Raw genomic sequence first — 25314 nt, 5'->3', positions numbered from 1 at the left:
CAGCCAACAGGCAGTCGGGCGTCCAACCACGGTGAAAAGGCCAATGCCATGTGCAGCGAACCGCATGCGAGAAGAAAAAAGGAACAGAGCCTCGGATGACGTCAGGCTATATAGCCTCTGATTGATCATCCGATGTGTCACAGTGGTGACTCTGTTGATACTATTACTCAAACTGCGCATGCGCGAAGGGAACATTCAGTGCTTTCAGCACCGCCCTCTGGCGGTCAGTAGGGATGAAATAGAACTGCTCCTCCACAGACGCATGGCTCAACACAGGATAGCAGCTCTTCAGTGCAGGACTGATCTGTGCACCTACACTTCAAGGATAAGAGACACAAAAATGTTCATGTTTTAGACAGAGAAGACAGAAGGTAAAGAAAGCCATTTATGTCAAATGAGAAAAAACAACTCTAAAAAGAGGAGTTCTCAGATTTAGGCTTTCTAAAATTTACAATGGAGCATTAAGCCTGATGTACAGACATTTTCCCTGTAATTCACACCTTCATTCATGTGACCAAAGCATCTCTCTTGTGAGCCAAGCAAACAAAGACCCTAATGACTCTCCATTGGAAACAGGAGGGATTTTAATCTGCATGTGAATCTAGCTGCACGCCAGAAAGCTTGGAACTCGACACTCTCCAGTTCCGAAGTGGGAAAGATCCCCACATAGGTTGCTTTAAAACACGCACTTCTTTGATTTGTGTCTTTTTTAAGTCTTTTATTTACTGTTGCGTTGAAGATGTTCCAGTTTAGGTTGCTGGCAGACGTTTGTTGATGAGCTTTTGTTTCTTTTAGGAGTCAACCAGTTTTGCCAGGACATTGTCGATATGATCCGTCACTGCCCTCCGTGGTGCAGCAAAGTGCTGATTTACTTCAAAGCCTGCTGGGTTTTCTGCACGCCTTTTCTTCTGCTGGTGAGTACAACCAGCTGTCAGTAACAGTAGGTTTTTGCAAGCAGGTGTGTAATATTGGCTTTTACTTTCAAAAAGTAGAGCTGGCACGTGTTTTCTTGTAATTCAGATGCAGTGAAATAAAGTCCTGAGGAAAAGAAAAAGTCCAACTTTTTCTATACTATGAGTGGAATGGATGTAATAAAAAGGATCTGGTCTTTACTAGCTTCTAAAATTATTCAATGCTAACCTCGAGTTGACAAAAGCAACAGATCCACCAAGTCATTATTTAAAAAAAAAACATAAAATCAAAATGAAAAAAGTTGTGTTTAAAAACTAAGTCCACCCATCAGCCATGTGCAGCTGATCAAACTGATAAATAAATAATCCTCATCAGTGTGACCACCTCTAGAAAAACAATTTTTTTACCACAATTACTGTTGATGTTTGTCAGTCTGTGAAGAGTTATAAGACCATTTCCATACAATTTAAAGTCCATCATTCTACGGCGAGAAGGTTATTCACAAACAGAAAATATTTAAGACGGCTGCCAATCTTCCCTGGAGTAAATCGCCCAGCAAATTCACCCAATGGTCAGACTGCAGTTCTCAGAGAAATTGCAAAAAAAAGGAAAAAAAAGAAAAAAAGCTCCATCTCAGACTCCACAGCCCTCAGTTATCAGGTTAAAGGTTAAAGTTCATGACAGAAAACATAAAAAAAAAGACTGAACAAGTGCAGCTTGTTTGAAAAGACTGCCAGGACAAAACCTCTTTTCTCTAAAAAGATTTTTATCAGCACGACCTAGGTTTATAAACTTCAGTCGATTGCACTGCAAGACTCCTGGAACAATGTGTTTTGAATGGATGAGATCATAGTAGAGATGTTTACCCATAATGCACAGCGGCATGTTTGGTTAAAAAAACACAGCAAATCAGGACGAACACCTCATAACAAATGTCAAACGTGATGGTGGAGGTTTGATGACTTGGGCTGCTTTTGCAGCCGCAGGACCTGGGAACCTTGTAGCCACTGAGTCCTCTGCAGATCAAAGGATTGTGGAGTCAGAAGTGAGGACATCTGTCTGATCAATCTGGGTCATGGAACGAGATAATGATCTCAAACACAGCAGCAAATCTGCAGCAGAACGGCTGAAAAAGAAAAGAGTCAAAGTGATGCAGTCCAGAACCTCAGCCTGACTGAAAATGCTGGAAGATGTGCAGAAAGTAACGCCTGCGAACCTCAAAGAACCGAAACAACGTTGTAAAGAAGAGTGGGCCAGAACTCCTTCACACTGATGTGAGAGACTGTTGAAGTCCTACAGGAAGATTCAAGTTCTTGCTGCTGAAGGTGGTTCTGCACGCTGTTGAATCGTGGTGTCGACGTTGTTCTTCACACACAGCTTTTCTGTTTTGGCTTTTTTTTTTTTTTTCTATAAGTAATGACACGGGGGAATCTGTTGTGTGTTTTTGTACACTTGAGGTTAGATTTGAATAGTTTTAGACCCTAGTAAAGACCAGATCATTTTTATTATGTCCTGATACGTAAAACCCCTGGACTGATAGAAGGTGGACTTCCTTTTTGCCTTAACTGTAGATTAATGTAACTAATGCTCATTATAACCCTCATTATTATCTGCAGTGTTACTGGAAAGTTAAATTATACCTCATGAACATTGAGTACTGTAATTTTGTATTGTTTGCACAGCCTGTATGACATCACCTCTTTTATCATTTTACTTCTCCTTTGTACGTTGCCTGAGGGTTGAAGCTGCCTGTATTGTTGCGTTTCAAATGAAAGTGTAATCTGATGAGGGCAGACACCCTGTGTTGTTCTAAAGACCAGGAAATGATGGAAGGATCAGAAACTGTCATAAAACTGACGCTACTTCACTCGTTTCAGGTCTACAGTCTTTTCACGCAAACCTTTTCTTCTTCTCTGCTCCTTTCATGTCGGTTATAGTTCATCCTGATTTATATCTTCATCGAGATGTACAACACACCGCTCCAGTACGGCTCCTACGTGTATCCACGGTGGGGGAAAGGCTTGGGCGCGTGCATGGGCGCCACCTGCTGTCTGCAGATCCTCATCTGGGCCATCGTGGCCATCAGCAGAGAAACTGGAACACTAAAAGAAGTCAGTATTTTCACATCGAGCTCTGTAACTATCCACATAGGTGTCATGGATAGAATGAAACGGTCTGTGACGGTCTCTGTCTGTTTTGGGGGGCTTTTTTGCAGCGTTTTCAGAAATCAATTCGCCCCCTGAATTCCTGGAGGGTGAACTTGAACAACACCGAGCGAGAGGCGGAGTACGTGGAGCCCGAGAGAGTGGAGGCTCCGTTCACCGTCACGCTTACAGACATGGACTATACCGGGATGACGTGGGAGATGTGAAGCCAGACTTAAGGCAGCGGCGACGGACTCATAATGATGAGCAAGCTGTGCTAAAAAACAAACTTTTTTTTTGTGACTGGCCCCAGCAAGGCTCTGGTGGCTTTTTTTGATCAGACTGTGTTCTGCAGGGCAGTGCGGAATAATACCTTTATTTATATTATGTATGAACAGTTTTTTAAAATACCGTCCACATGTCCACATGAGAAAAACCTTCAAATGTTTTGGTTAATCGCTTTAATTTCAAATGAGCCATTTCTTTTCTTCAGAAAAGGAAAACATTTAATAAAGAATGTAATTATGTGGCCATCCTAACAAAATAATAGTGATATCATAACTATGTATTTAGGTGCAACATTTAAAACAAGTCCTTTTTTAGAGATGGTAGATTTATAATTTTCATAAACGAAAACATAATTCATATTTTTTTTAATTGGGGTTCTGTGGAAAACTTATGACTAATACAATTTTACCTGTTGTAGATAGCTCTTGAAATGGCATCAGTTTGTTGTACAAAAGATTAATTTTGCCCAGATTAACAAGCTAATGGCTAGTTCAAACATGACCGAGACCAAAGTGGATTGTTGCTGTCTTGAAACAACTTCAAAATAATAATTAAAAAAAAATGGTTTGCCGAATGCATGAAACATTTGCAACTGCTAGTCTGCTTCTCTCAGACTAGCCCTTAGCTCATCAATCAGATTAGAATTAAAAAAACATTTTTCCAACCTGAGCTCACTTAAAGATCCATCTACAACAGGTAAGATGTTAACTGTTTAAAGCATTTCCACAGAGCCCCACTTCATGAGATCTGAAGGCACTTTGTCAAATAAAGAACTATTTTTATACACAGAAAAAGATCATAGTTGGTGAACAAATCTGAGTTCAGTAAGCTGCTGCAAGGGATGCACGGCACATTTATGAGACTTTCCATGAGACAATCTTTCTAATGTCTCGATTTTTAATATCTGGGTGAATAAAAATACACAGATCTCATTGTTCGGTAACAATTTTAAACAAATCATTTGATAAAGATCTGAATAATGTCTGAACCTGCAAAGTTTGTGAGAAATATTTGCAAAATCTAAAGAAAGATAGGTACTTTTTAATTCAAAGTCTCTTAACAGATAGTATATCTATTAATAAACAGTGATGGAACAGGACCTCTGCTTAGGAGTGGGCGTTTGCGCCCTCTGCTGGTGAACTCCCTTAAAGGTGGGTCAAATGCAAATAAGCCGGAAGTTACGCAAATATTTTTCCCGCGTTTTTATCGAGCGAGTTTGGGGTCAGCTCGTTTTTGTTTATCGTGTACCGGAGACCGCTCGGTGTGGGCGCGTCACTGAGCTCAATATAATTATGGAACTATTATTTTGCTATATATTGGAGTATTCGACGTTATTAGATTTAATTGGTGGCAAGGAATCGTTAAAACTCGACTGACAGCGTTTTCCTCACGGAATTGTGACGGTGAGCTGGGCAGGGTGGTGACTCCGCCGCTTATGCCGGTTATACAAAACGAACACACACCTTGAACGGTTTCAGGAAGTTGGTCGGGGTTGTGTTGTATTGTTGCCACGGAACTTGCGTTGGGCTGCATTTGCTGTCTCGCTGGGAACAAAACAAACAAACAAACAAACCAACCACCACCAAAAACAACAACACAAGTGTGTTTGTATTAATTAGCGTTGCTTGTGAGGTGAACAGACACCGCCCGCAGTATGCCAAGAAAACGCCACTCCGGGATGACAAAAAACAACAAGGAGCTGAAGCCGAGTGCTGACAGCGCCTCTCCGGACCAGAGTCCGGAGTTATCTGAGAAAAAGTAAGACAAGTTAAGATGTTTCAGTCACGACACAACAGCAACAGTACGCCAGCAGCTAGGAGTTTGGTTGCTTTACCAAAGTTATCGTTTTGCCTGAATGTTTATCCAGCTTGTCCAAATATGTGTACCCATCCTTGTTAGCTTGTGTGAACGAGCCATTAGGCCAACTTGTTAGCCTGCCAGGCCTTTATTTGAGCTAACACCAGTGACTTTAAAGGAGTTTCAGCCCCACACCTGTTTACCACCATTATATTCACAAAAAAACAAGGCTGTCATGAAGCATAAACTCATCTCTATCTGGCTGCCAGGCGGAAGTGCTCCATGTTGTCAGCTGATCCGCGCTGTTTTGATCCTTTTGTTTTTGTTTTCCATCCTCCAGACACAGAGACAAGGATGCTGAGTTCGTGACTTTGTGTAAGAGCCTTCGTGTCTCAGACTTGGCCTGTGACAATGCCTGGGAGCTGTGGAAAACTGTGCAGGAATCCATGGATGCAGTTGATGTATGTATTTAAAGAAAGCCATGTCATGTGTAACACCAAAAAAATCAGCTTTTGCCACTCTAACTGGACAAGATGCCATTTAACTTATGTGTATGATTTAAACGACTGAAGGCGAGTATGTGTCTCTTACGCTGCCCTGAATATGTTTTTAGGAGAGTCAGAGGAAGCTTTGGGGTGCTTGTCTGTTTGTGACCGTGACAGACATGGATGTCGGCTGTTTTACTTTGACTCAAATCCTGAAAGCAATCAGCATGAAGTAAGTTCTCCTTTTACATTATTGGAAGAATGAGCTCACAATGCAGCTGCTTGCGTGTAATTATTTGAAAAAGCCATAAAAAGTTAACGTGACTTGTGCGAAGCTACAAATAAAGTGAGAGCTAATAAAAATCTGTTTAGGAAACCGTGTGCAGAGATTTGTAATTTCTACCCTGATTCGGTTAATTTGTGTGCAAATTGTGTGCGAATTGTTTGAGAGCAAGAAATAGTTTATTGTTTGGGTTCAGTAACATTGCAAAGGGGTGCTAATGATTATTTCCATGATCAGTAACGCCACACTGCAGCCTAATCTTAATCAAAACAAGTCAAACTCCAAAATGAGTAAGGTTTAGGAACTGTCAAATAAATATCACAAGGATAAAAATTCTCCAGAATCACGCAAACATGTTGGACGGACATGGAAAAGAGATCTAAATGTTTGATTCATAAATATCTAATGTGATTTAGGTGAAAACACTCAATTTTATTGATGTTATTGAACATTACTGCCTGATATTACAGTTTGGAAATACTACCTGAAACCTTGTTTCTCCTCTGGTGGTTTTTCTTTTTGTTGTCCCGTCCATGCTGAAAAGAAATGAAAACAATTTGTGAAATTTACTAAACCGAGGGAACCGATTGTAAATTCAAGCGCATGAAATCACTAAGTTGCGAGAATGGAGTGCCAAATGGTGTTTGTGGTTTCCTAAACCGAGAGAGAGGATTTCTGTTACCTCTCTTTTTATTTCAGCTCATGTCCCCTGGCGGGCTCCGTATGAAGTTACCAAACATCAATGGTACAAAAAAAAATGAGCCTTTCATATAATCTGGATGCTGTTTAAACCTAGAAAAAAGCTGTTTTACAGTTTAATTCTTTATAGTTTCTTTATGTAAAATAAATCACCTCACCCCTCAATTCTTCTTCAGTTTCAAGCAGTTTATAGATCTGGCGAGGCAGCTGGATGTGAACTTGGACACGATAAGCACCAAAGTGAACGCAGCACTGACACGACTGGAGAAGAAGTTCGGCGTGATGCTGGCTCTTTACCAGAGGTTTGAGAAGTGAGTGAGAACGGAGCGACAGAAGACAGAGTTTTAATTTCAGCGAAGCAAAGACATAACCAACCATACCATCTGCTTGGTTTCAGAACTTGCAAGAAGATCTTTGCTTTGACCCCCGATGGCAAGTAAGTAAACTGCTTTCTGCCACCAGTATTCGTTTTATTTTTCTCCCTTTCTTTATAATGTTGTGCTGTTTTATAAAAGGCTAAATGCTGCATGGTTAACGGTTCAGTGTTTCAATTTCAAGGGAGAGGGAGACCATGCGGACCTGCTGGACGATGTTTCTTTTGGCAAAAGGTAGAATAATCTTTTGTTTTTAGTAAAGTTGAGCTTTTATGTCCCTTGATGGAAATATATTTCTGTTGCTCCATCTTTTTTTTTGTTGTTGTTCCTTCTTTCTGTGTGTCAAGTTAATCGGAAAAAGTTTCTTCAGCTCTGTTTTTTTTTTTTACAGTTCTGTTGTTTTGAACCGGACTCAGTATTTTTGCCATGACTCTTCTCCTGTTCTGTTTGCAGGAAGGGCCCTGCAGATGGAGGATGACCTGGTCATATCGTTCCAGTTGCTGCTTTGCACGCTGGAGTTATTTATCAAGCGCTGTTCCCCAGACCTTTTGCAGCCTCTTTATCGTAAGCTTCTGCAACATTTCCTTCAAACTGGGTCTTTGTTTTTATGCTCTTAAAAATGAAAACCGTAAATGTGAAGTTGAAAAAAATGTCATGTGGTAAAGCTCATGCGTTGTCCAGCATCAGAGAGCATAAATTCGACGTGTCAGCTGATTCGTCTGGTTTGGATTCTCCTGTTTTGGTGCTTTTCTCCCAGGTTCATCCATCAGCAGGGTCCAGAGCCCGCCGACACGAACGTCTCGCCGCAGCCAGAGCAAAGCCAAATCCCGACCTGCAGAACCAGAGGTTGATGTGCAGCTTCTTGAAACGTTGTGCAAAGAAAATGAGTGCAGCGTTGAAGAGGTTTGAGCACTTTTTTGTTTCCTTCCTTCTTTTTAAATCTTACAAGCATATAGCTTTTAAGACCTCAAATGTCCTTCTTTGTCAACTCCAGGTAAAGAACGTTTACCAGACCAGCTTCTTGGCTTTTTTGGACTCACTGGACCACTCTAAATCCCCAGATTTTCCTCAGGTAGGCCATTGTCAGAACACCTGCTGTGAAGTTTGGTTTTACTCCGTCTCCTCCGTATTTCCCCGTTTCCATCAGTTGTCTCTCCCTGCTTGCTGCCGAATGCATTATTGAAAGTTTGAGAGTCTGACAGATGTCGGCCGTTCACCGTCCTGCTGGTGCGTGTTTGTTCACACACGTCAGGGTAGTTTATTGGCAGAGGCAGGTGTGAAAAGGTGAAGACAGGACAATGCTGTTTAATGACACAGACACACTTCTCCGAAAAACAGTGCTGGACATTTTATTTTACTGTCATATTGCCCCAGTAACGAACAGATGGTGAACTTTTTCTTCCATTAATGTTTTACAAGTGAATAATGTTTGTCTTATCTGATCTGCTTACTGTAAATCTCTCAGAGAGATTACAGCTCAAATTTAAAATTTCTGCTGTCTGTCTGGGGAAGTTTAAAGCTTTAAAATGTTGCATAAAAAATTGTTTTTTTAGTCTTAGCATCCAGGCAGGTTAGTTGTAATACAATATTTTTAATGTGTTTCTGTACAAATGCAACAAGATTTGTCTTCAGTTTGTTTATTGTAATTTGATTTCGCAGATTTACAACACAAATGTAAAGCCTAAAGTTTATGTGCATTTATGGGATCAGCTGTGAGTAGATCCAAATTATATCTAGTTCTAAGATTTAAAAATTTTGAAACCTAAAAGTTGCAGTTCTTTGCATTGACCATGCACAGAGTTGGTTTCGTGCACACAGTTCTGCTGCACACGAGGGACCGCCGTCTCTAAATGGACTCCTAACTGACGCCGCAACAATCGTGACATGCCGCACTCAGACTGCGTGTTGTGAAAGACTCCCAGCAACTACCTCGTCAGATTTTAGCTCAGTATCTGTAAAACTGACGTCATTTTTTTTATTGGTTACTGTCAGTTAGCTGTGGTGGCCATCTTGAATTGAACTGAACCCCAAACGTACATCCAGCGGTTACTTCCTGAAGGTTCAGTAAAATTTGTCTCGTGGTTCATGAAATATATTGGCATCAGACAGACACGGACAAAAACATTATCACCCGCTTTTGCCTTTCAGTGGCAGGTGGGAATCAAATGTCCTGTCTGGTGTTTGTGAGTGTGTGTGTGTATTTGAGTATAACTAGGTCTTTATGTTTTTCTTTAGAACCTGAACCTATTTCATTAATAATCATCATCATCATTAGTATAATGCTGATAACTCACAGTTTGGTCTGGATGAAACGATGAGAAATCAGTATTAATAAAACCAAACGGACCTTTATGTTTTGGCTTTGATCAAACCGTTCAGCCTGTAATTGTGAAGTGCTGTCAGTCGGTGTTGGTGTTTGAACTTGTTTGCTGTTTTTCTGATCCCAGGTGGCTGATGTCAACCAGCAGTATGATGAGCACTACCTCAAGAGCAGAGAGATCGATGGACGGTTGTTTTTTGATGGAGACGAGACTGTTCTTGCTCCCAAAGCTGAGGCGTAAGCTCTTATTACCTCCTCGCTGGATGCTGCAGATGTATTTATTTATTTACTTTTTAAAGGAAGAGAGAATTAAGGACAACTCTTAATGTTCTGCATTTCAGAATACAGGTGGAGCAAACGCCAAAGAAGAACCAGCATGACGAGGAGGGAACGTTAATCCCTCCTCAGACTCCAATCAGGTGAGCAGCCTGTTGTTTGTCCAGAAAGAAAAAGGCTCAGATCTCATATCCAGCACTTTTACATATGTGTCTCCAGCTGCTCAACGGGAAAATAAAGTCTTCATGAAAACTCTGTATTTTGACCAATTCATCAATTATCCTAAAAATTAAATGGCAACTATAAGATGGCAAACAATAAAGTGGCTTAGATAAAACCATAAGTTTTATAATATCTTTAATTGACGTTTTCAATCTCTTTTTTTTTCTGAAAAATAAGTCAAATAATTCTGCAAGTAGCGATAGACATATGAATTGACTACTTTTTATAAAAAACAGATCTTCTAAGGGTTGTTAAATATACATTTATTTAAGTGACCGTTGGCTACCGTGATTTCTAAAGATCAGAGTGTCCATCTGCCTCTATTTGCAGCCTGTTTTTTTTATTTTTTAATATAGAAAATACCTGAAACTGAATTTGTTTATATGAATGGACAACTGAATTCCTCAAGACTTTTTTTTGTATTTTATTGTAGTTTTCCAGACAGACATCACTTTGTTGTTCTGTTGAGTTAATGTCAGTTTTTTTTTATTTTTGTCATCATTTTATAGTTTTGTAATTTGTTTCTTTTCAGAGCTGCCATGACGTCCATTCAGCAGCTGAGAGGAGAACTCCCCTCCAGCGGGGACCAGCCGTCTACTAACCTGGCCACGTATTTCAAAGTGGGCCTCTCGAATCATTGGTACCAATTAAAGTGTCCTGTAAGCTCACAACTTGAACCTATTTACTTGTTTTCCTTTCCTGCAAGCAGAATTGCACCGTGGACCCATCGCAGGCCGTGCAGAAGCGCCTGGAGATGCTCGGGCAGCTGTTCAGTCAGAAGTTCGGTGAGGCGGTTGGGCCACGCTGCGTGGCCTACGGTAGGCAGGTATGATCGACCTCATTAGGACCAAAAAAACCCAAACGTACTCTGCCCTCAAACTGAATCAAACTTCATTCCGCCTTCCAGAGATTTGCTCTTGGCGTGAGACTTTATTACAAAGTCATGGAAGAGATGCTGAACTCGGTAAAGTCACTTATTTAATTTTTTGTCTTTTTCATTGTGCGTTTCGACTGCCACATGAAATTACTGTACAAAAATTGATTGTTCTGGATGTTAATTATGGCCTTTTTTTTTTAAACATAGGAAGAGAAACGACTGTCTGTACAAAACTTCAGGTATGTTCAGCCTTTGTCACGTTTGCTCTGTGCGTGTTTTGATACTGACACAAACTTGATTTTTCTTGAACCAAGTCATTTGATTTGCTTTCCAGTAAACTCCTCAACGACTCCACTTTCCACACATCACTACTGGCATGTGCCTTGGAGGTTGTCATGGCGACATACGAAGGTGCTTCCTGTCATTTAAAAGGAGAAAAAAAAAGTGATTAACTTAGTTTCTCAAAGCCCTGTGTTGTTCTTCATTTTACACTCGTCGTTTTTTGTTTGTGCTACCCGATTTAGAGAGCAGCTTTAAAAACGGAAGGTACAGCAACGGAGGAAGTGACCACGCCGGAGTGGACGTGTGTTTCCCCTGGATCCTGAACGTGTTCAGCCTGGCCGCCTTCGACTTCTACAAGGTGATTGAGAGCTTCATCAAGGCTGAGCCCACGCTGAGCAAAGACATCATCAAACATCTGGAGACCTGCGAAAACCTCATCATGGAAAGGATCGCTTGGAGGACGGTCAGTGTCGTCCCGCTGGTTTAATGAGACGCATAACCGCACAGCGTCAAAGATAGAAATCTGGTCAGGGTTTTCAGAAAATGATTCAGTTTTTCACAAGTTCAAATTTTTGTATATATTGAAATTATTTTAATGTGCTAATCCACATACAGTGGAGACAAACCAAGAGGGCAGCACTTTGTATCTTTACACCAAAGTCCAAAAAGTTCCAGATGTTCTGCATTTAGCATACTTTAAATACTTTAAATACTTTAAATCCTGACTTTTGCTTCAGTTTTAGATTGATGAAGCACTTCTGGTGTAGTTGTTTATTTATGCTGTATGCCTTCCCACAGCCCGTCTAGAACCTCTTTAGAACTGTGACTAAAGCTATGTGTAATCACATGGCATATTGCTTTGCTCAATTATATTGATCCTTCAGAGAAAAAAAACAATATGATAAACTGGAGTTGTTTTGAGCTGCTCTTAACAGCCCCTTAATAATCTTTATGCTATCTGTGTTTCTTTTTAAAGATTTATAGCCCTCCCAGTATGTAGACTCATACAGTTGAGTGTATATGTACCCAACACCACGGTCTTCCCTTTTTTTCCCAGGAGCAGTAATAAATGCCAACATGAGCGCCCCATGTTCTCATAGAACTACAATAACATCTATTTAATTTAGTTTAAAGCATACACACAAAAACCTCATTGTAGTATCTAGGTTCTTTTTCAGTTTTGAAACAAATGAACTTTGTTTCGGTTTTTTCAAGTTTTGGTTAAGTGATTTCTTTTAAAATTATTATTATTTGTTTTCAGACACTTTTCCGTATTTCATTATTTATATTAAAAAATCAAAATTTAGTAAATTTATTTGCTCAAACCTTGCATGTAAGTACATATGAAAGTTGGACGTAGTTATAATGCCAGAGTTTGGCTCATCTATCACATCAAGCCTTTTAATGTTTAAGCCATCAGTAGCTCAAGTTTTAAGTGACAGACTAAGAATGTTAACTCTGTAGATTAAAAGTAAGTGTTTTTCTCTCAGAAGTCCTATCCTCAGCTATTTGTCTTTTAAATACGGTTAATGTTTATTCTGTGGAGTTTAGAGCATACACATAATAAAGTCCAACCAGTTCAGATGAAAAAAATCCCTGAAAATTGACAAGAAATCTGAAAAAAATATATAAAGTTCTTAAAAGCGAGCATTTTGGTGACGTACACACCGTTACACAAGTATAAATGCTCCCAAATGCACAAGTCACTCTCTTGAGCTCCACCATAGCCTCTGTAATGACATTATGTTGAAACACAAACTGAATAAAAAACACACTTTTGAACCAGTCCATGCTCAGAAGAAAGATCACACAAATGGTTTTACACCTTGACCACAATAAGAGCTCAAACTTTAAAGAAAAGAAAGCATTGTGGACAACTTGTTGTGTTCAGGTGCATCAAAACCTTCAGGTTTGTTTTGGATGAAGCTTCAGATTTTAGTCAAAAGATGTTTTTTTACAGTATCAGTGTGAAGCCATCTTTGTTACTGCCTGCCACTGATTTTATCTCTGGGACCTTCTCTGTGCACCAGGCTGCTGGAGAAATAGTAGATGAGTGGATTGAGGCAGCAGTTGAAGCTGGCGAGTGACAGCACCACGGGGTGCACGGCTTTCATCAGCTTTGCCAGACCGCAGTGGTGCAGCAGTTTCATGTGCGTGAGGGTGTATCCCAGCAGATTGATGTGGTACGGGAGGAAGCACAGCAAGTAGACACCCAGCACCCAGTAAATAACTCTGAGGGTTTGTTTCCGTTTGCGACGGTGGCCGCGGCAGCGTTGCCTCGTGTGGCGAAGCACGCTCAGGACTTTGCAGTAACTGTAGAGGAGCATTAAAGTGGGCAGCAGGAAGGAGCCCAAAACTAAACCCAGAGCAACCAGGATGAAGGTTCTGTGGCGCTGAGAGGTCGGATCCAGCAGGCAGGGCTGGTTTTGACGAGACGCCGCTAAACGTAACAAAGGCAGACTGGCGCTGAGTCCCAGCACCAGACACCAGATCCCCCCGCTTACCACCTGTGCAGCGCGCAGCCTGCGGAGCGTCGGTGCCAGAGGGTGCACCACGGCCAGGTAACGGTCTACAGCAATGCACACCAGGAAGAAGATGCCTCCGTACAAGCTGACGTATTTGAGCATGAAGGTGATCTGGCAGAAAGCCGCTCCTGGATTCCAGTCACCCGTCTTGGAAGACCAAGCTCGAGCTCTTTGATGGTAGTAGTAGATTCTCATAGGTAGAGAGATGACAAAAAACAAGTCGGCCGAGGACAGACTCAGCATGTAAATGGCGGTGCTGTTCATCGTGCAGGATGACAGACAGAGTCTGCGTAGAGCCAGACCGTTGGTGGCCAGTCCCAGCAGGAAGATGACGCTGTAAGACACTTGGTAAAAGGTGAAGCGGTAGCTGGTGTCCACGGTACAGTTGGACAAAAGCGAGCCCGACTTTCTTGTCAGGTCTGTGTTATTCCACAGCTCCATATCCCAAACCGTTTGAGTACTTCAAATTCACTGTGGTGCTCTCATGTTCACACGAGATCTGGTTGGTAGAAGTTGGCAGCAGTTTCTGGCAGAGCGGTTAAACCTGCGGCGAATTAAAACAGTGTGGCATTTTTATGAAATGTAAATTTACTAAAGTGGCATGAATACACTGCCGTAACTGACAAGGATGTTTTCTGCTAAGCAGCTTTCTTTCATAAAACAAGCAAACATTTGATTTCATTACATTTAGAGTGAGTAAAAGCAGCATCGACTGTAGTTTATACACGTTAAATAACTCGTAAAATTCATTTATGGTTGAGACTGTCAGTTTTTTTAATTTAGAATTGTGGTAAGCAAACATGTAGTTAAACATCTTTCAGATGAGATTATGAAGTCTTACTGTAAGCTTTTGCTGTTTGTTATAATAACAGTTCATCTGCTATTTAGCCAATAAATCAGCCCCGCTGTATCTATATTCCTGAATTAGTATCACTCTCACTTTTTCCTTTAAACTCTAAATTGTGTTAAAATTGCATATAAATGCAAGCCCACTGGATATTCGTACTGCAGATCACTCATCTCAGTCTACTTTTTTTTCATCTCAAGTGGCAATGTTAAAGACGTTGTTACATTTTATGAAAAAATGGCACTGTGCAGCAAATATTTACCATTTAACTGTTTAAATTTAGTTTGTATCAGTTTTGCCAGTCCAGATATTGTACAGCAAGACTAATTTTATATATTTGCTATTTATTGAATGCATGGATAAAAACCTGCAGTTAAAATTTTTGCCAATTCCTGATCAGTTCATGCAATCACTTAAAAAAGTTAAAGTTCTTTATCAATCCTTTTACACGAATAACACAGCTCAAATATAACTTGAAACAGATGAAACTTGATGACTCACCTGTATCAGGTTTGGCCGTGAGATATATATATATATATATATATATATATATATATATATATATTTTTTTTTTTTTTTTCTTTCAGCTGGTCTTAAGCATCAGTTGGAGCGTGCTGCAACCGATCGGAGATTGAACCGTTTCTCCACAGATCAGATTGTCTTTTTCTCTTCCTCTTTGTTCTGCTCTATCCCCTCCTTCCATCATTGCATACCGGTGATTTATTGCTATCTATATTTTACCTTATTTTTGTCACTGAAGCATTTTAAACATCTGTTTAACAGATTATCTGTGGGGCACGATTTCTGATTTAACTAAGTTGAGTAATTACCTTTTCAGTGAAGTTTAGATTACCTGATTACCTTAATGTAGGGAGTTATAATTACAGCTCCAGGTGATTGGAGTTTATCATTAACTACATTTACTACCACGCTGATACAAGAATAGCAATAATTAACTAACAGAAGGCGCTGCAGTTTTACAGCTAAACGGTATATCTTGTAAGACAGGTGCTCTTTGGAAGCTTATTTTAGATCTAAAAGGAGAACATATTGATCCCAAATTGTTTTAACCAGCCAAAATAAAGGCCAAAGCTTGTTCTTTGTAAAATATTTTCAATGTATTTAATAAAACTATTTACTATGTGAGATTTTTCTGTGCACACACATTTTTATAATTCGGTTCTCAAACCGTTTTAATACAAAATGCAATTTTGATTTATTTCAGGCAATTCATGATGTATGTAGATTCAGTATGGAATCAGTAGCATCTTTTCTTGCAGCCTCCAGTGTGACAAGTTTTTGTTTTCTTCTTCTTTAAAGTTAAAGTAGTGTCTCATTAGGCTGTGGCTGCTGGTGTCTAGTTGGTGAATGGCATTCGTGAGGGATTCTTCAGAATCTGTCAAGACTTTTGTGGGGTTCTCGATTTCCTTGCTCGAGTTGAGATGAGTAGTCACAGATTTGTCGAGGGTGTCTGGAACCCATCTCGTACCCTTCTCAGTTTTGTCGGGAGCGTCTCCAATTCGTCTCGAGAGCTGGATCTGTGTTTTGACATCTGCACAGTAGCTCTCCTCTGACAGAAACTATGTCCAGATCAAAAAACCATATAACTGATTTCTGCCTTGATGTGGGTGGGTCGTCATAGCGCGGCCACCCAAAAATGACCACCAACAGTTAAATAGGTGAAATAGAGTCATAAAGCACGCCCCATTCTCTGCCGTGGTTTCCAAAAATGCCCACCTTCCCTCCGCCGGTCTATCTGGTCTAAACTCCCTCTGAATTCTGTCATCAGCCAAAAAGCATGGGAGCGTCTGCACCTCCTCATAGTACCGCAGTGTTGGTTTACGTGTTGCCATTTTAATGGATATATTTTGTATTTTTTATAAAATAAATGACAAAAACAAATGCTGCGGTTGCAAAGTTTAAAAAAAAAAAGTGGGTTTTGAGTTGTGTTGAGTCGAGCCCGTGGAAAAGGGGCAAAAGTAACCCTAGGTGGGCAACAAAACAATGTGTGCTGCGTAAAATACAGTTTGCAAGCTTTGCACACAAAAATAAGTCCTAATTTTCCTTTTTTTCCCTTTTTCTTTTTCTAATCAGTTTTGAGTTGCTAGCTAGTCTCCAACATTTGCAGCCCAGTGAGATACTACCTTTAGCTAGTGAAACTATTATTTCATGTCAGTTATTTGGGTCACAGCTGCATCAAAGCTCTTCGCTGTATTTTGTAAAATTGCTCCTTTCTCAGGAAGCATGTCGTTGCTCGCAGGCTTCTGTTGCTTCATCAGTGAAGGTGATGAATCTGCCCTCGTCTGCCTGGACCCTCAGGCAAAGCCTCTGAACAGGAATGCACTAACGTTCTGTCTTGCCGTGCACATTTTTCCCAACAAAGAGCAAGTATTTCACATGGATGCAAGTTCCAGTGTATTTTGCAGCCTGACCTGACGTATAACACATTTACATTAGAGCTTGACTAGATGTACACTTTGTGCACTGACTTTCTGTGTGATGCACCTTTGTAGTTGTGCATCCATAAATCTAGTGGGGCAGATAAAATGTTTTGACTTGCATTCATGTTTTTACCTGCCCTGAACTTTCTGCACAAACTACCAGTCTTATGGCAGTGTTTGTGCTGTGTTGCTGTCGTCTAATGGTCACACCCTAAATGTAAATTTTAAAGAAAACCTAATATGCACAGGTACATGGGAAAACACGATGCTTGTATCTAAGTTGCTAGCACTTTCACGACTAATCAGTCTAGATAAATAACTTGGTTGTGCCCAGCGAGAGAAACTGACAGTGTTTGACTTTTCAAACCACCTTATTCAGTCATTCAGGAAATGAATTCATTCTGAAACTTAAAAAAAAACACATTTTTTTATTCACTCTCAATATGAAGAAAAAAAAAATTGCCACAGAATATGTTGCTCTTTAAGTGCATGAAGGTCTTAATGTGACCAGGAATTACTAACAAACCACTTTATAATGCACATAAAAAGGCTTTAATATTGGTTACTATAAGTACAATTGAATTTGTTTAAAAGTTGATACGTGTTTGTATCAGCTCTTGCTCTCATTCCTTCACTAAGAAGAGTTTTTTGGGTTTTCTTATACATTGTTACCCTGATCAAAGGTTTCATGCTGCAACACACTTTTAATAACTCTATAAGGATCAGTGTCTTTATCCAAGTCCAGTATCTCTATAGTGCCCGGTACGTGGGAGTGACTCTTTAGTAACCATTATGTTTGTCTTTCAAAGTCACTCCGCTTCCTGCTCTGTTCTTTCATTCAGATCAAGTTTTACCAGTCACTTTGAGTCCGTCACATAATAGAAATGTGATCAGATTGTGGACTTATCGTCGGCTATATTGGGTCTTGTGCTCGTCAGAGGAAAGCTCTTTTGTGCTGTGTTCTGGTTGCTTGATGTGCTGTCTGTTCGCAGTCTGTCAAATAGTTTGCTTCTTCCGTTGTTCCATACTGTTGTTTTTCGTCTGATGGAGCTCTGGATTGTCTCCGAAGTAAAGTAGTAAATGACTGGATCAAAGCAGCAGTTGGTTACTGCTATGCAGAGAGCGATGGGGTAGATAGTCCTGACCACTTGTTCTGCATAGCATCCGTCTAGGACTTTTGTGCGCACCAGCGCATAGAAAATGAGATTAATATTGAATGGGATGAAACAGAAGCAAAAGACGAAAAGATGCACGATGATCATCCTCAAGACCTTTTGCTTGTTGAGGGACCCCCCGCGGCTGATTCTTTCGGGTTTCCTCAGGGTCCATAACACCTTGACTGAGCAGAAAACATTGAGCATCAGAGGAAGAATGAAGCCCACAGTCTCGATAAACCACACCACCTTCAACAGCTCAGCCTTCCATTGTTTTCTTGAGTAGTTCTCGAAGCAGAAATTCGAAGAAGAGTTGGTGTTGTTTGGCGAGGTGGTGTCCAGAAGAATGCCTGTGGGTATACCACCAGAGAGAACCATCACCCACACCATAAGGCAGGCCAGCTTGGCATTCCTCTTTGTTCGAATTCTCTGGGACTTGAATGGGTAGACAATGGCCAGAAACCGGTCAACGCTGATGCAGCTGAGGAAGAGAATGCTCCCGTACATGTTGGTGAAGAACAGAGCCACGGAGATCTTGCAGAGCACACTTCCAAAAACCCAGTCCCGTTTGATGAAATACACAATCCGAAACGGCAGACTGAGGACAAAGAGGGAGTCTGACACAACAAGGTTCATCATGTAGGTCGTGGTCTCGTTCCGTAGCTTCAGCGTACAGCCAAAAATATACACAGCCACCATGTTAAAAACAAGTCCCACCACAAACACTAGGCTGAAGACCACGCTGTAGAGAGGGTACTTGAAGTCGTCATTCTTGTCGCAGCTGTCGTTCATCTTTAGATCAGGCTGGTAAGTCTGAAACAGTGGAAAAACTCCTCGAGCATGTGTGTTCAACCTGTTCGTTCAGTCATGATTACCTGAAAAGAAATGAAGATTACTGCTCAGCTGTTTTTCTTTACACAATGAAGAAAAGCACACGGCAACTCCACAAATTACCTTCTGTTGGCCGTCGAAGTCTTCAGTTTATCTTTTCTTTTTCCAGAAGCTGTCCGTCACTTCTGATTCTCTTTGTCCGAGCCGAGTTGTGGCTCTCTTTAGTGGTCCTTCACAGAAGAAAAGCTTCCCCTCTCAGATAGAAGTGTAATGTGTTTCTCCTCAGCTCGGTGATCGGTTCAGTGGCTCTTCCCCTTTCTTGTTCTGCTAAAGCCCTGAGGGTGGTATTGTGGCTGTTATGCTGTTCCTGCTTTACTGTAAATCAGACACCTCACAGCTGTCTGTACATACGAAGCACACACAAAGAGCTCCTAGGTCTGTTGAAACGCTGGGAGGAGCCTGAACAGGGGCCAAAGTCCTCTCTGTGGTGTTTTATCTTAGAGAAAACTTGTGTTAAGATTTCAATCAGCTGTACACTTTTAACTTTTGTTTTCACAATTAAAGGTGTGGCTATTCCTCTGTCTTTAGATTTTTCTTTATTCATCAAAAGATTAAAATGTTCACTTAATAACACAATGTGTGGCACCTCTGTTATTATGTTTTCAGTATGTTAGTATTATAAAGTATACCAGTCAAAACTCGTGTAAATAATAAAAATGTAAGAACAAATAGAGCTACAGATTCCTTAACTCCAGCAGAAATCTGTTTGTGACAGAACTCTTCTATAAATTGTTTACTAAATTAAATAAAGTGCTGCAGAAATCGTCTTAATACATCACAAAACACTGTTTAAAAAAATGTAAAATACAGTGTGTACTTTCGGAATATCAGTAGCGTCAGCAGGGTGTAGCAAGCATGACATAAAAAATGCACCAGTAACATGTTGATACGTGCAGCCCTCTGTTTTTCTTTGTTATTGCAGAGCAATAAACCACAAATACTAAACCCCCATTCCCCATCCACCTTTACACACACTCACACCCACACACTTCCGTCCACAAGTTCATCCGTCTTTCGCCAGTTTGCATGTTAATATTCTTGCGCCTCCTTAGCTGCTTCATTAAATTCTGTCTGACTTGTCTTGTAAGCAGTTGAGCGTGTTTTTTTTTTTTTCTTCTTGTTCGTGTCACTCACTGTCGGGATCGTCTCTGTGTGACCACTAAATCAGGAACAGATGTGTTTCCAGACTATAGATAAGATACATCGGTTGTTTTTTTGCTTTTTTGGTTTTTTTAAAGGGAAATTTAATTTGTGAACTTCACCTGTAACCATGTCTTTTATCACCCTGATAACTCACGGTCAGCATTGTAGGTGAGAGTTCATGAGTTGGCTTAAAGTTTTAGAGAACAGGAAAACTGATAGATATAAAAAATATATGTATAATTATTCACCTCTGATCGTTTTTACATAAACTTCCCTGACCTACTGTTGGTTAGTTATGCCACTAAAACCATAAAAAGCTAAAACATTTGCTGCACTAATTGAGAAATCAGCAGAAAACAATAGGAATGAACAGGTTTTGTTGAGGTTGATCCTTTTAAAAACGTGAAAATTCTTAAGAAAATTATGGATTATTGTGCAATTTTACAGGCAGACCAGTTTATCATATGATGATAGAAACAGTCTAAAGTTTGATATTACATTATTGATAAAAAGGATTTTTTATGATGAAACAAATCTTTTGTTGCCGTCTTTAAAATTACGGACAAAGAGCAGTAACTGAGTGAGCTGAGATTGGATAAAGTGAATGTTTTCAGGTTTTTTTCCACATCTTTAATCACTCTTACAGCAGTACTAGAGTTTTGTTTTTTGATTTTGATAGAACAGACATAAACTACGTTATAGCCCAGAATGGAAAAACTACATCATTTTAAAGCTTTCAGGTTTTCACCAACTGAAAACTTTACAAATTGTTTTGTTTTTTAAAAAAAACAAAAAACAATATGTAGTAATTCTCAACCCGACGTATTAAACTAAACGCTGATGTTTGTGCGCTTGCAGGGCTCTCCGCTGTTTGAGCTCCTGAAGCAGGAGCAAGAGAGCGGGGCGGCGGAGCAGGTGGAGGCCCCGGCCAGCTTCAGCCAACCTCTACAGCACAACCACACCGCTGCCGACCTGTAAGTCATCCCACCGCCACCGCTCCGTCCTGCTGCTCGTCTTAGACCCCAAATCCTTTCGTTTTTGTAGCTGTTGTGAAAGTGTGAATCATAAGGATAACAGTGATTGGGGAAAAGTCCATGATTCACTGGGAGCGTCCTGCCATGTTGCTGAGATACTCAGCCAGTGTTTGGTTTTCTCCGAAGTGGAAATTTTGCTTTTCAGTGTTGATAAGTGACATGTCCCGCTCGTTCCGCTGCTGTGTGTGCAGATATCTGTCACCGATGAGATCAGGCCAGCGTGTGCTGCCTCCTGAGTCTCCCTCCTCTCAGTCCGGCCCTCAGGCTTCTTCTCAGCCCCCCTCCCAGGCTGCCAGTCAGGCTCCACGACAGCCGAAGTCCAACTCTCTCAGCCTCTTCTATAAAAAATGTAAGCTGTTACTCAAGGCTTTTTTTAAAATCAGTAACTATCTACTGATAACTAAAACTTCACATTGATGTGAAAATATAAATGTTAGATTCATCTCTGCTAAATTTCACAGATGTCAGTATTTCTGTTTAAGGTTGCAGATATAAAAACAAAGACACTTGGGGTTATTTGAAAAAGGTTTTATTGTGAAGTTTACTGGATAACTAAGTGACGGATTGGAATTATTATTTATTTATTTTTTGCTACCTGGAAATGTCAGATGTAAAAACATGCATTCTTCGTACTTTTAGCTGACATCCATCATGTTCTCTTCTGTTTTCATTATTCTGAACCTTCCTTTTTGAATACAAAGGGTTGTGAATGAATGCGTTTCTTCCTCCGTTTTTCATTTCTTTGTAGTGTATCGTCTGGCCTATATGAGGCTAAAGACCCTCTGCTCCTACCTGCTGTCCTCTCACCCTGAACTGGAGCCCATAATATGGACTTTGTTCCAGCACACGCTGCAGCACGAGTACGAGCTGATGAGAGACCACCACCTCGACCAGGTACCCCAACACTGTGACGCTCTCCGTCTCTTGGTTGTTCGTCTTCTCCTACCGGCTCATATTTTAAAAAAATCTCTTTTGTTTCCTCTCTTTCTTTTTATTTTTCCGTCTCATTGCCTCCTGTTGTTCTTGCAGCTGATGATGTCTGCCATGTATGCCATATGCAAAGTGAAGAGTGTCGATTTGCGTTTTAAGTCCATCGTTTCAGCTTATAAGAACATGGCCAACACCAACCAAGAGGTGATGCAGCCATTTGAAACGTCCATCACAAACCCTAATTTAATGTCAAATGATGACTCATTGAATCCTTTGAATTGTCGCTTTGTTTTCTGCAGACATTTAAACACGTGTTGATCACAGAGGGCCAGTATGACTCCATCATTGTCTTCTACAACCAAGTGTTCATGCAGAAACTAAAAACTATTATCCTTCAATATGCATCTACCAGGGTGAGACAAAAGTGAACTTTTAATACAAGTGCAATCAATAGTGTTTACAACTATAATTACTCATAGTTGCTGATAATTTTTCTAGCCACCTCCACTCTCTCCAATCCCACAAATGCCATGCAGCCCCTACAAGTTCCCCAACTCCCCTCTGCGTGTTCCTGGAAGCAACAACGTCTACATCTCTCCTCTGAAGAGCTCACGGATGTCCCCGGGTATCATGACGCCTCGCTCACGGTCAGTCCTGCAGATTCTTTTGTAGGACTTTATTGATCTCAAATCAAAGTGTTGTGTAAATGTCTTCTTACCTTATTGTATTTTATCTCTGCAGGATGCTGGTATCCATCGGTGAATCGTTTGGGGTATGTGCTCATTTAAAAACAATCTTTGGGACGCAGATTTCCATCTTCTGCTCTCATTCTTTCTTTTTCGTGTTTTGTCCTCGCCTGCAGATGGCCAATCGCTTCCAGAGGATCAACCAGATGGTCAACAGCAGCGAGCGTGCCCACAAGAGGACCCTGGATTTCGGCGCCACTCCGAAGCCTCTGAAGAGGCTCCGGTTCGATGTGGACGGGCAGGATGAAGCCGATGGCAGGTTGGTCACAGTTGCTGTAGTTTACTGGTGTTCTGATTCATTACCTGGCCAACGCAGACACAGACATGTAATTGAGAAGAAAAGAATAATATAGATATATGGCACTTGGCTGAATGAATTTGGCAATTCAAGTTTTTTTTTTTTTTCCTAAATGACAGCAAACCTGGAGGAGATTCTACACTGATACAGAAGCTCACAGAGATGAGTAAGTACCAGTTGCGTTCAGACGTTTACATCTACTCATCATGCGCTCAATTATCGAATTAAATTAGGATTTTAATGAGTTATTTGAACCATTCTTTTCCCAGGGTGGAATGATTATACAAATTACAACTTTAGAGATATTTAAGAACAAAAATTGGGCACACATGTTTGAATTTATTGTGAATTTTTCATAATCCACACAGGGTCAAAATTATACACACAGTCTTAAATGTCTGCATGTATTCACCTACTTTTTTAAATTAGGGGTGCTGCTCCAACACACCTGATTCAGTGGTTAAATGACCTCTTCATGTTCTACAGAAGCCTGTTAATCACCCATTGATTCAGATCAGGTGTGTTGGAGCAGAGGAACAAGTAAAACATGCAGGACGGTGGCCCTCGAGGACCAGGGTTGCCACCCCCCTGCGATAAATCATTTAAAGCCCCAAATAATTATGACATTCACGCCCACAATTAGTGCCTGTAAACCTGTTACCACAGCTGTATAATCGGCTCTATGGTTCCTTTTAAAGGTTTTAATTCCACCTGTTTGAATCCTCTTGTTCTCAGTTGTGGATTCTTGTTAATCGAGCGTTTTTCTGTTCGTGCAGGCTCCACCCGGAGTCGCATGCAGGAGCAGAAGATGAAGGAAGACGCCGAATCACGGAAGGATTCCCTTTAAACCCGACGAGCCTGGGCTGTTTGTCACATCGTGGACATTACTGTTCGCCCACACAGAAAGAGAAACACAAACTTCTCTGTACAGTTACTCGTGTTTTAGTTTGGATTTGCCGTTACTCTGTGTTGTAGGAGTATAGAAGTTTTTCTCTTCCTTTTGTGTTTGAGTGTTTTTACTTAAAACTGACTTTTTCTTAAAGTTGGACATTTCAATGAGGAAGTGAATTTAGGTGCAGAAGCAATAATAGTTTATTTTAAAGTCATTTTCTCCCTCACTGATCTTCTCAACATGCCGACACAACATGCTGGTTTTCCAAAACGTATAAATTCTCAATCATGATGCAACATTTCCTGTGTTAAATCATGATTCTGTGAAAGAAAGTGTAAAAAATTTGCCTCAAAGAAGCGCAGCTCTACTTTTCAAACCGTTTTCCTCAGCAACACTAACCCTCTGAAAGCTTCGCTTGTGTTCAAAAGTGAGAACATTATCTTTAATTTGCACTCAGGCATAACCAACAAGTTGTCAAAGATTCAAGAAACAGGAGATGTTTCTTTTTTTGTGTAACATTTGTGGTTTTATAATAGCTTTTGTTTTTTTACTTTTGGGTGGGAAAAAAATAAAACACATCAGAAACCAAATGTGTCTAAGCTAAGATATTTTTATCTTAACTTTTCATATTTTTAAATGGAATTAGTGGAAATACACCCAATAAAGCAATATTAGGAGTTTGTTATGTAAAGATAAATGTGTTTATAGTGCAACCTATTGAATAGGTTCCTGGAAATGTAGGAAATATTTCTTTAGTAAAGATGATTCTGGTTTTAAGTAAAGTGTGTTTTCTTTGTTTTTGTTTTAATGATTATAATTTTTCTGTTGTGTTCAGTCACCTTATAGACTGAAAAAGACTGTTGTTTTCTTGAAATATATTATTGTTCCCTACAAGTGTCTAATTCTCTTTTTTGGCCTCCGACACATTTACTTTTTTATTGTTTTGTTTTCCTGTTTGTTAACTTCAGACAAATAGAAGCAAAACTTGACAGACGACGGAACAATTTGATGCTTTGTGTAACGACACTTTGAAGTTTTAACGTTAATTATTCTTAAATCAGATATAACCTCTCCCTGAAACACTTTTCTCCTAAGCAATCATTATTGTTAAAGAAGCTTTTAATATTTGCAGCTTAGTACATCCCCCACTTTTTATAACCCCAAACAGTTCTGATTGAAAGAACCTGATGAAAATGGTGTTTTTTTTACTTTTTTATTTGTAGGAACAGCAGCCATTCAGGCCTCAGCTCTATGTAAGATTGCAGCAAAGATATTAGTTTAATATTAGGCTCTTGTTGTATTGGTAACAAAATTACATTTTAATTAAAAGTATAATTTTCAGCCGTGATGAGGTAAAAAAAATTATATCCTACTTAAGCATTGTTGCTCAAAATTAGATTTATTTGGTATCATTTGCCAGTTTTCATACTGCACATTTAGCACAGAAATGTATC

The 25314-nt window shown here is 40.2% G+C and overlaps 4 protein-coding genes across 4 annotated transcripts in view; 2 read left to right on the top strand and 2 right to left on the bottom strand.

The window, feature by feature from the left end:
• Positions 1-4299, top strand: part of slc6a7 (solute carrier family 6 member 7) — a 27109-nt gene extending 22810 nt beyond the window's left edge. The window contains exons 12-14 of the mRNA XM_017436928.3: positions 796-914; positions 2850-3023; positions 3128-4299. Of these exons, the coding sequence (XP_017292417.1) occupies positions 796-914; positions 2850-3023; positions 3128-3283 (449 nt within the window). The 3' untranslated portion in view covers positions 3284-4299. The remainder of the gene's footprint in view (positions 1-795; positions 915-2849; positions 3024-3127) is intronic.
• A 325-nt stretch (positions 4300-4624) lies between these two features.
• rb1 (retinoblastoma 1) lies at positions 4625-24754 on the top strand. Its single transcript, XM_017436952.3, has 27 exons — positions 4625-5102; positions 5482-5602; positions 5755-5858; positions 6785-6919; positions 7006-7044; positions 7167-7216; positions 7436-7546; positions 7740-7885; positions 7977-8054; positions 9430-9539; positions 9644-9721; positions 10333-10420; positions 10510-10626; positions 10708-10764; positions 10885-10916; positions 11012-11088; positions 11202-11422; positions 20819-20934; positions 21186-21343; positions 21743-21888; positions 22024-22128; positions 22224-22337; positions 22423-22571; positions 22666-22696; positions 22787-22929; positions 23088-23134; positions 23745-24754. Exons 1-27 carry the CDS (start codon positions 4999-5001, stop codon positions 23813-23815), a joined length of 2748 nt encoding a protein of 915 aa, XP_017292441.1. The 5' UTR covers positions 4625-4998; the 3' UTR covers positions 23816-24754.
• LOC108248280 (lysophosphatidic acid receptor 6-like) lies at positions 12894-13925 on the bottom strand. The gene has a single exon (XM_017436955.3). It carries the CDS (start codon positions 13923-13925, stop codon positions 12942-12944), a length of 984 nt encoding a protein of 327 aa, XP_017292444.1. The 3' UTR covers positions 12894-12941.
• LOC108248279 (lysophosphatidic acid receptor 6-like) lies at positions 17186-19157 on the bottom strand. The gene is made up of 2 exons (XM_017436954.3): positions 18881-19157; positions 17186-18801 (listed from the first exon to the last, which is right to left on the bottom strand). Exon 2 carries the CDS (start codon positions 18716-18718, stop codon positions 17663-17665), a length of 1056 nt encoding a protein of 351 aa, XP_017292443.1. The 5' UTR covers positions 18719-18801; positions 18881-19157; the 3' UTR covers positions 17186-17662.
• Positions 24755-25314: the final 560 nt, after the last annotated feature.

The sequence above is a fragment of the Kryptolebias marmoratus genome, linkage group LG13 (assembly GCF_001649575.2).
Source record: "Kryptolebias marmoratus isolate JLee-2015 linkage group LG13, ASM164957v2, whole genome shotgun sequence".
Lineage (NCBI taxonomy): Eukaryota > Metazoa > Chordata > Actinopteri > Cyprinodontiformes > Rivulidae > Kryptolebias > Kryptolebias marmoratus.
The sequence above is the reverse complement of the archived record's forward strand: the minus strand, read 5'-3'. Positions and strand labels throughout refer to the sequence as shown.

Bases quoted from the DNA above. Each gene is read 5' to 3' on its own strand.
- rb1 (XM_017436952.3), top strand. From the start codon at position 4,999: ATGCCAAGAAAACGCCACTCCGGGATGACAAAAAACAACAAGGAGCTG. The intron at 5,859-6,784 runs GTAAGTTCTCCT...ATTCTTCTTCAG, and splicing joins CTGAAAGCAATCAGCATGAA to TTTCAAGCAGTTTATAGATC. The intron at 11,423-20,818 runs GTCAGTGTCGTC...GTGCGCTTGCAG, and splicing joins AAAGGATCGCTTGGAGGACG to GGCTCTCCGCTGTTTGAGCT.
- LOC108248280 (XM_017436955.3), bottom strand. From the start codon at position 13,925: ATGGAGCTGTGGAATAACACAGACCTGACAAGAAAGTCGGGCTCGCTT.
- LOC108248279 (XM_017436954.3), bottom strand. From the start codon at position 18,718: ATGAACGACAGCTGCGACAAGAATGACGACTTCAAGTACCCTCTCTAC.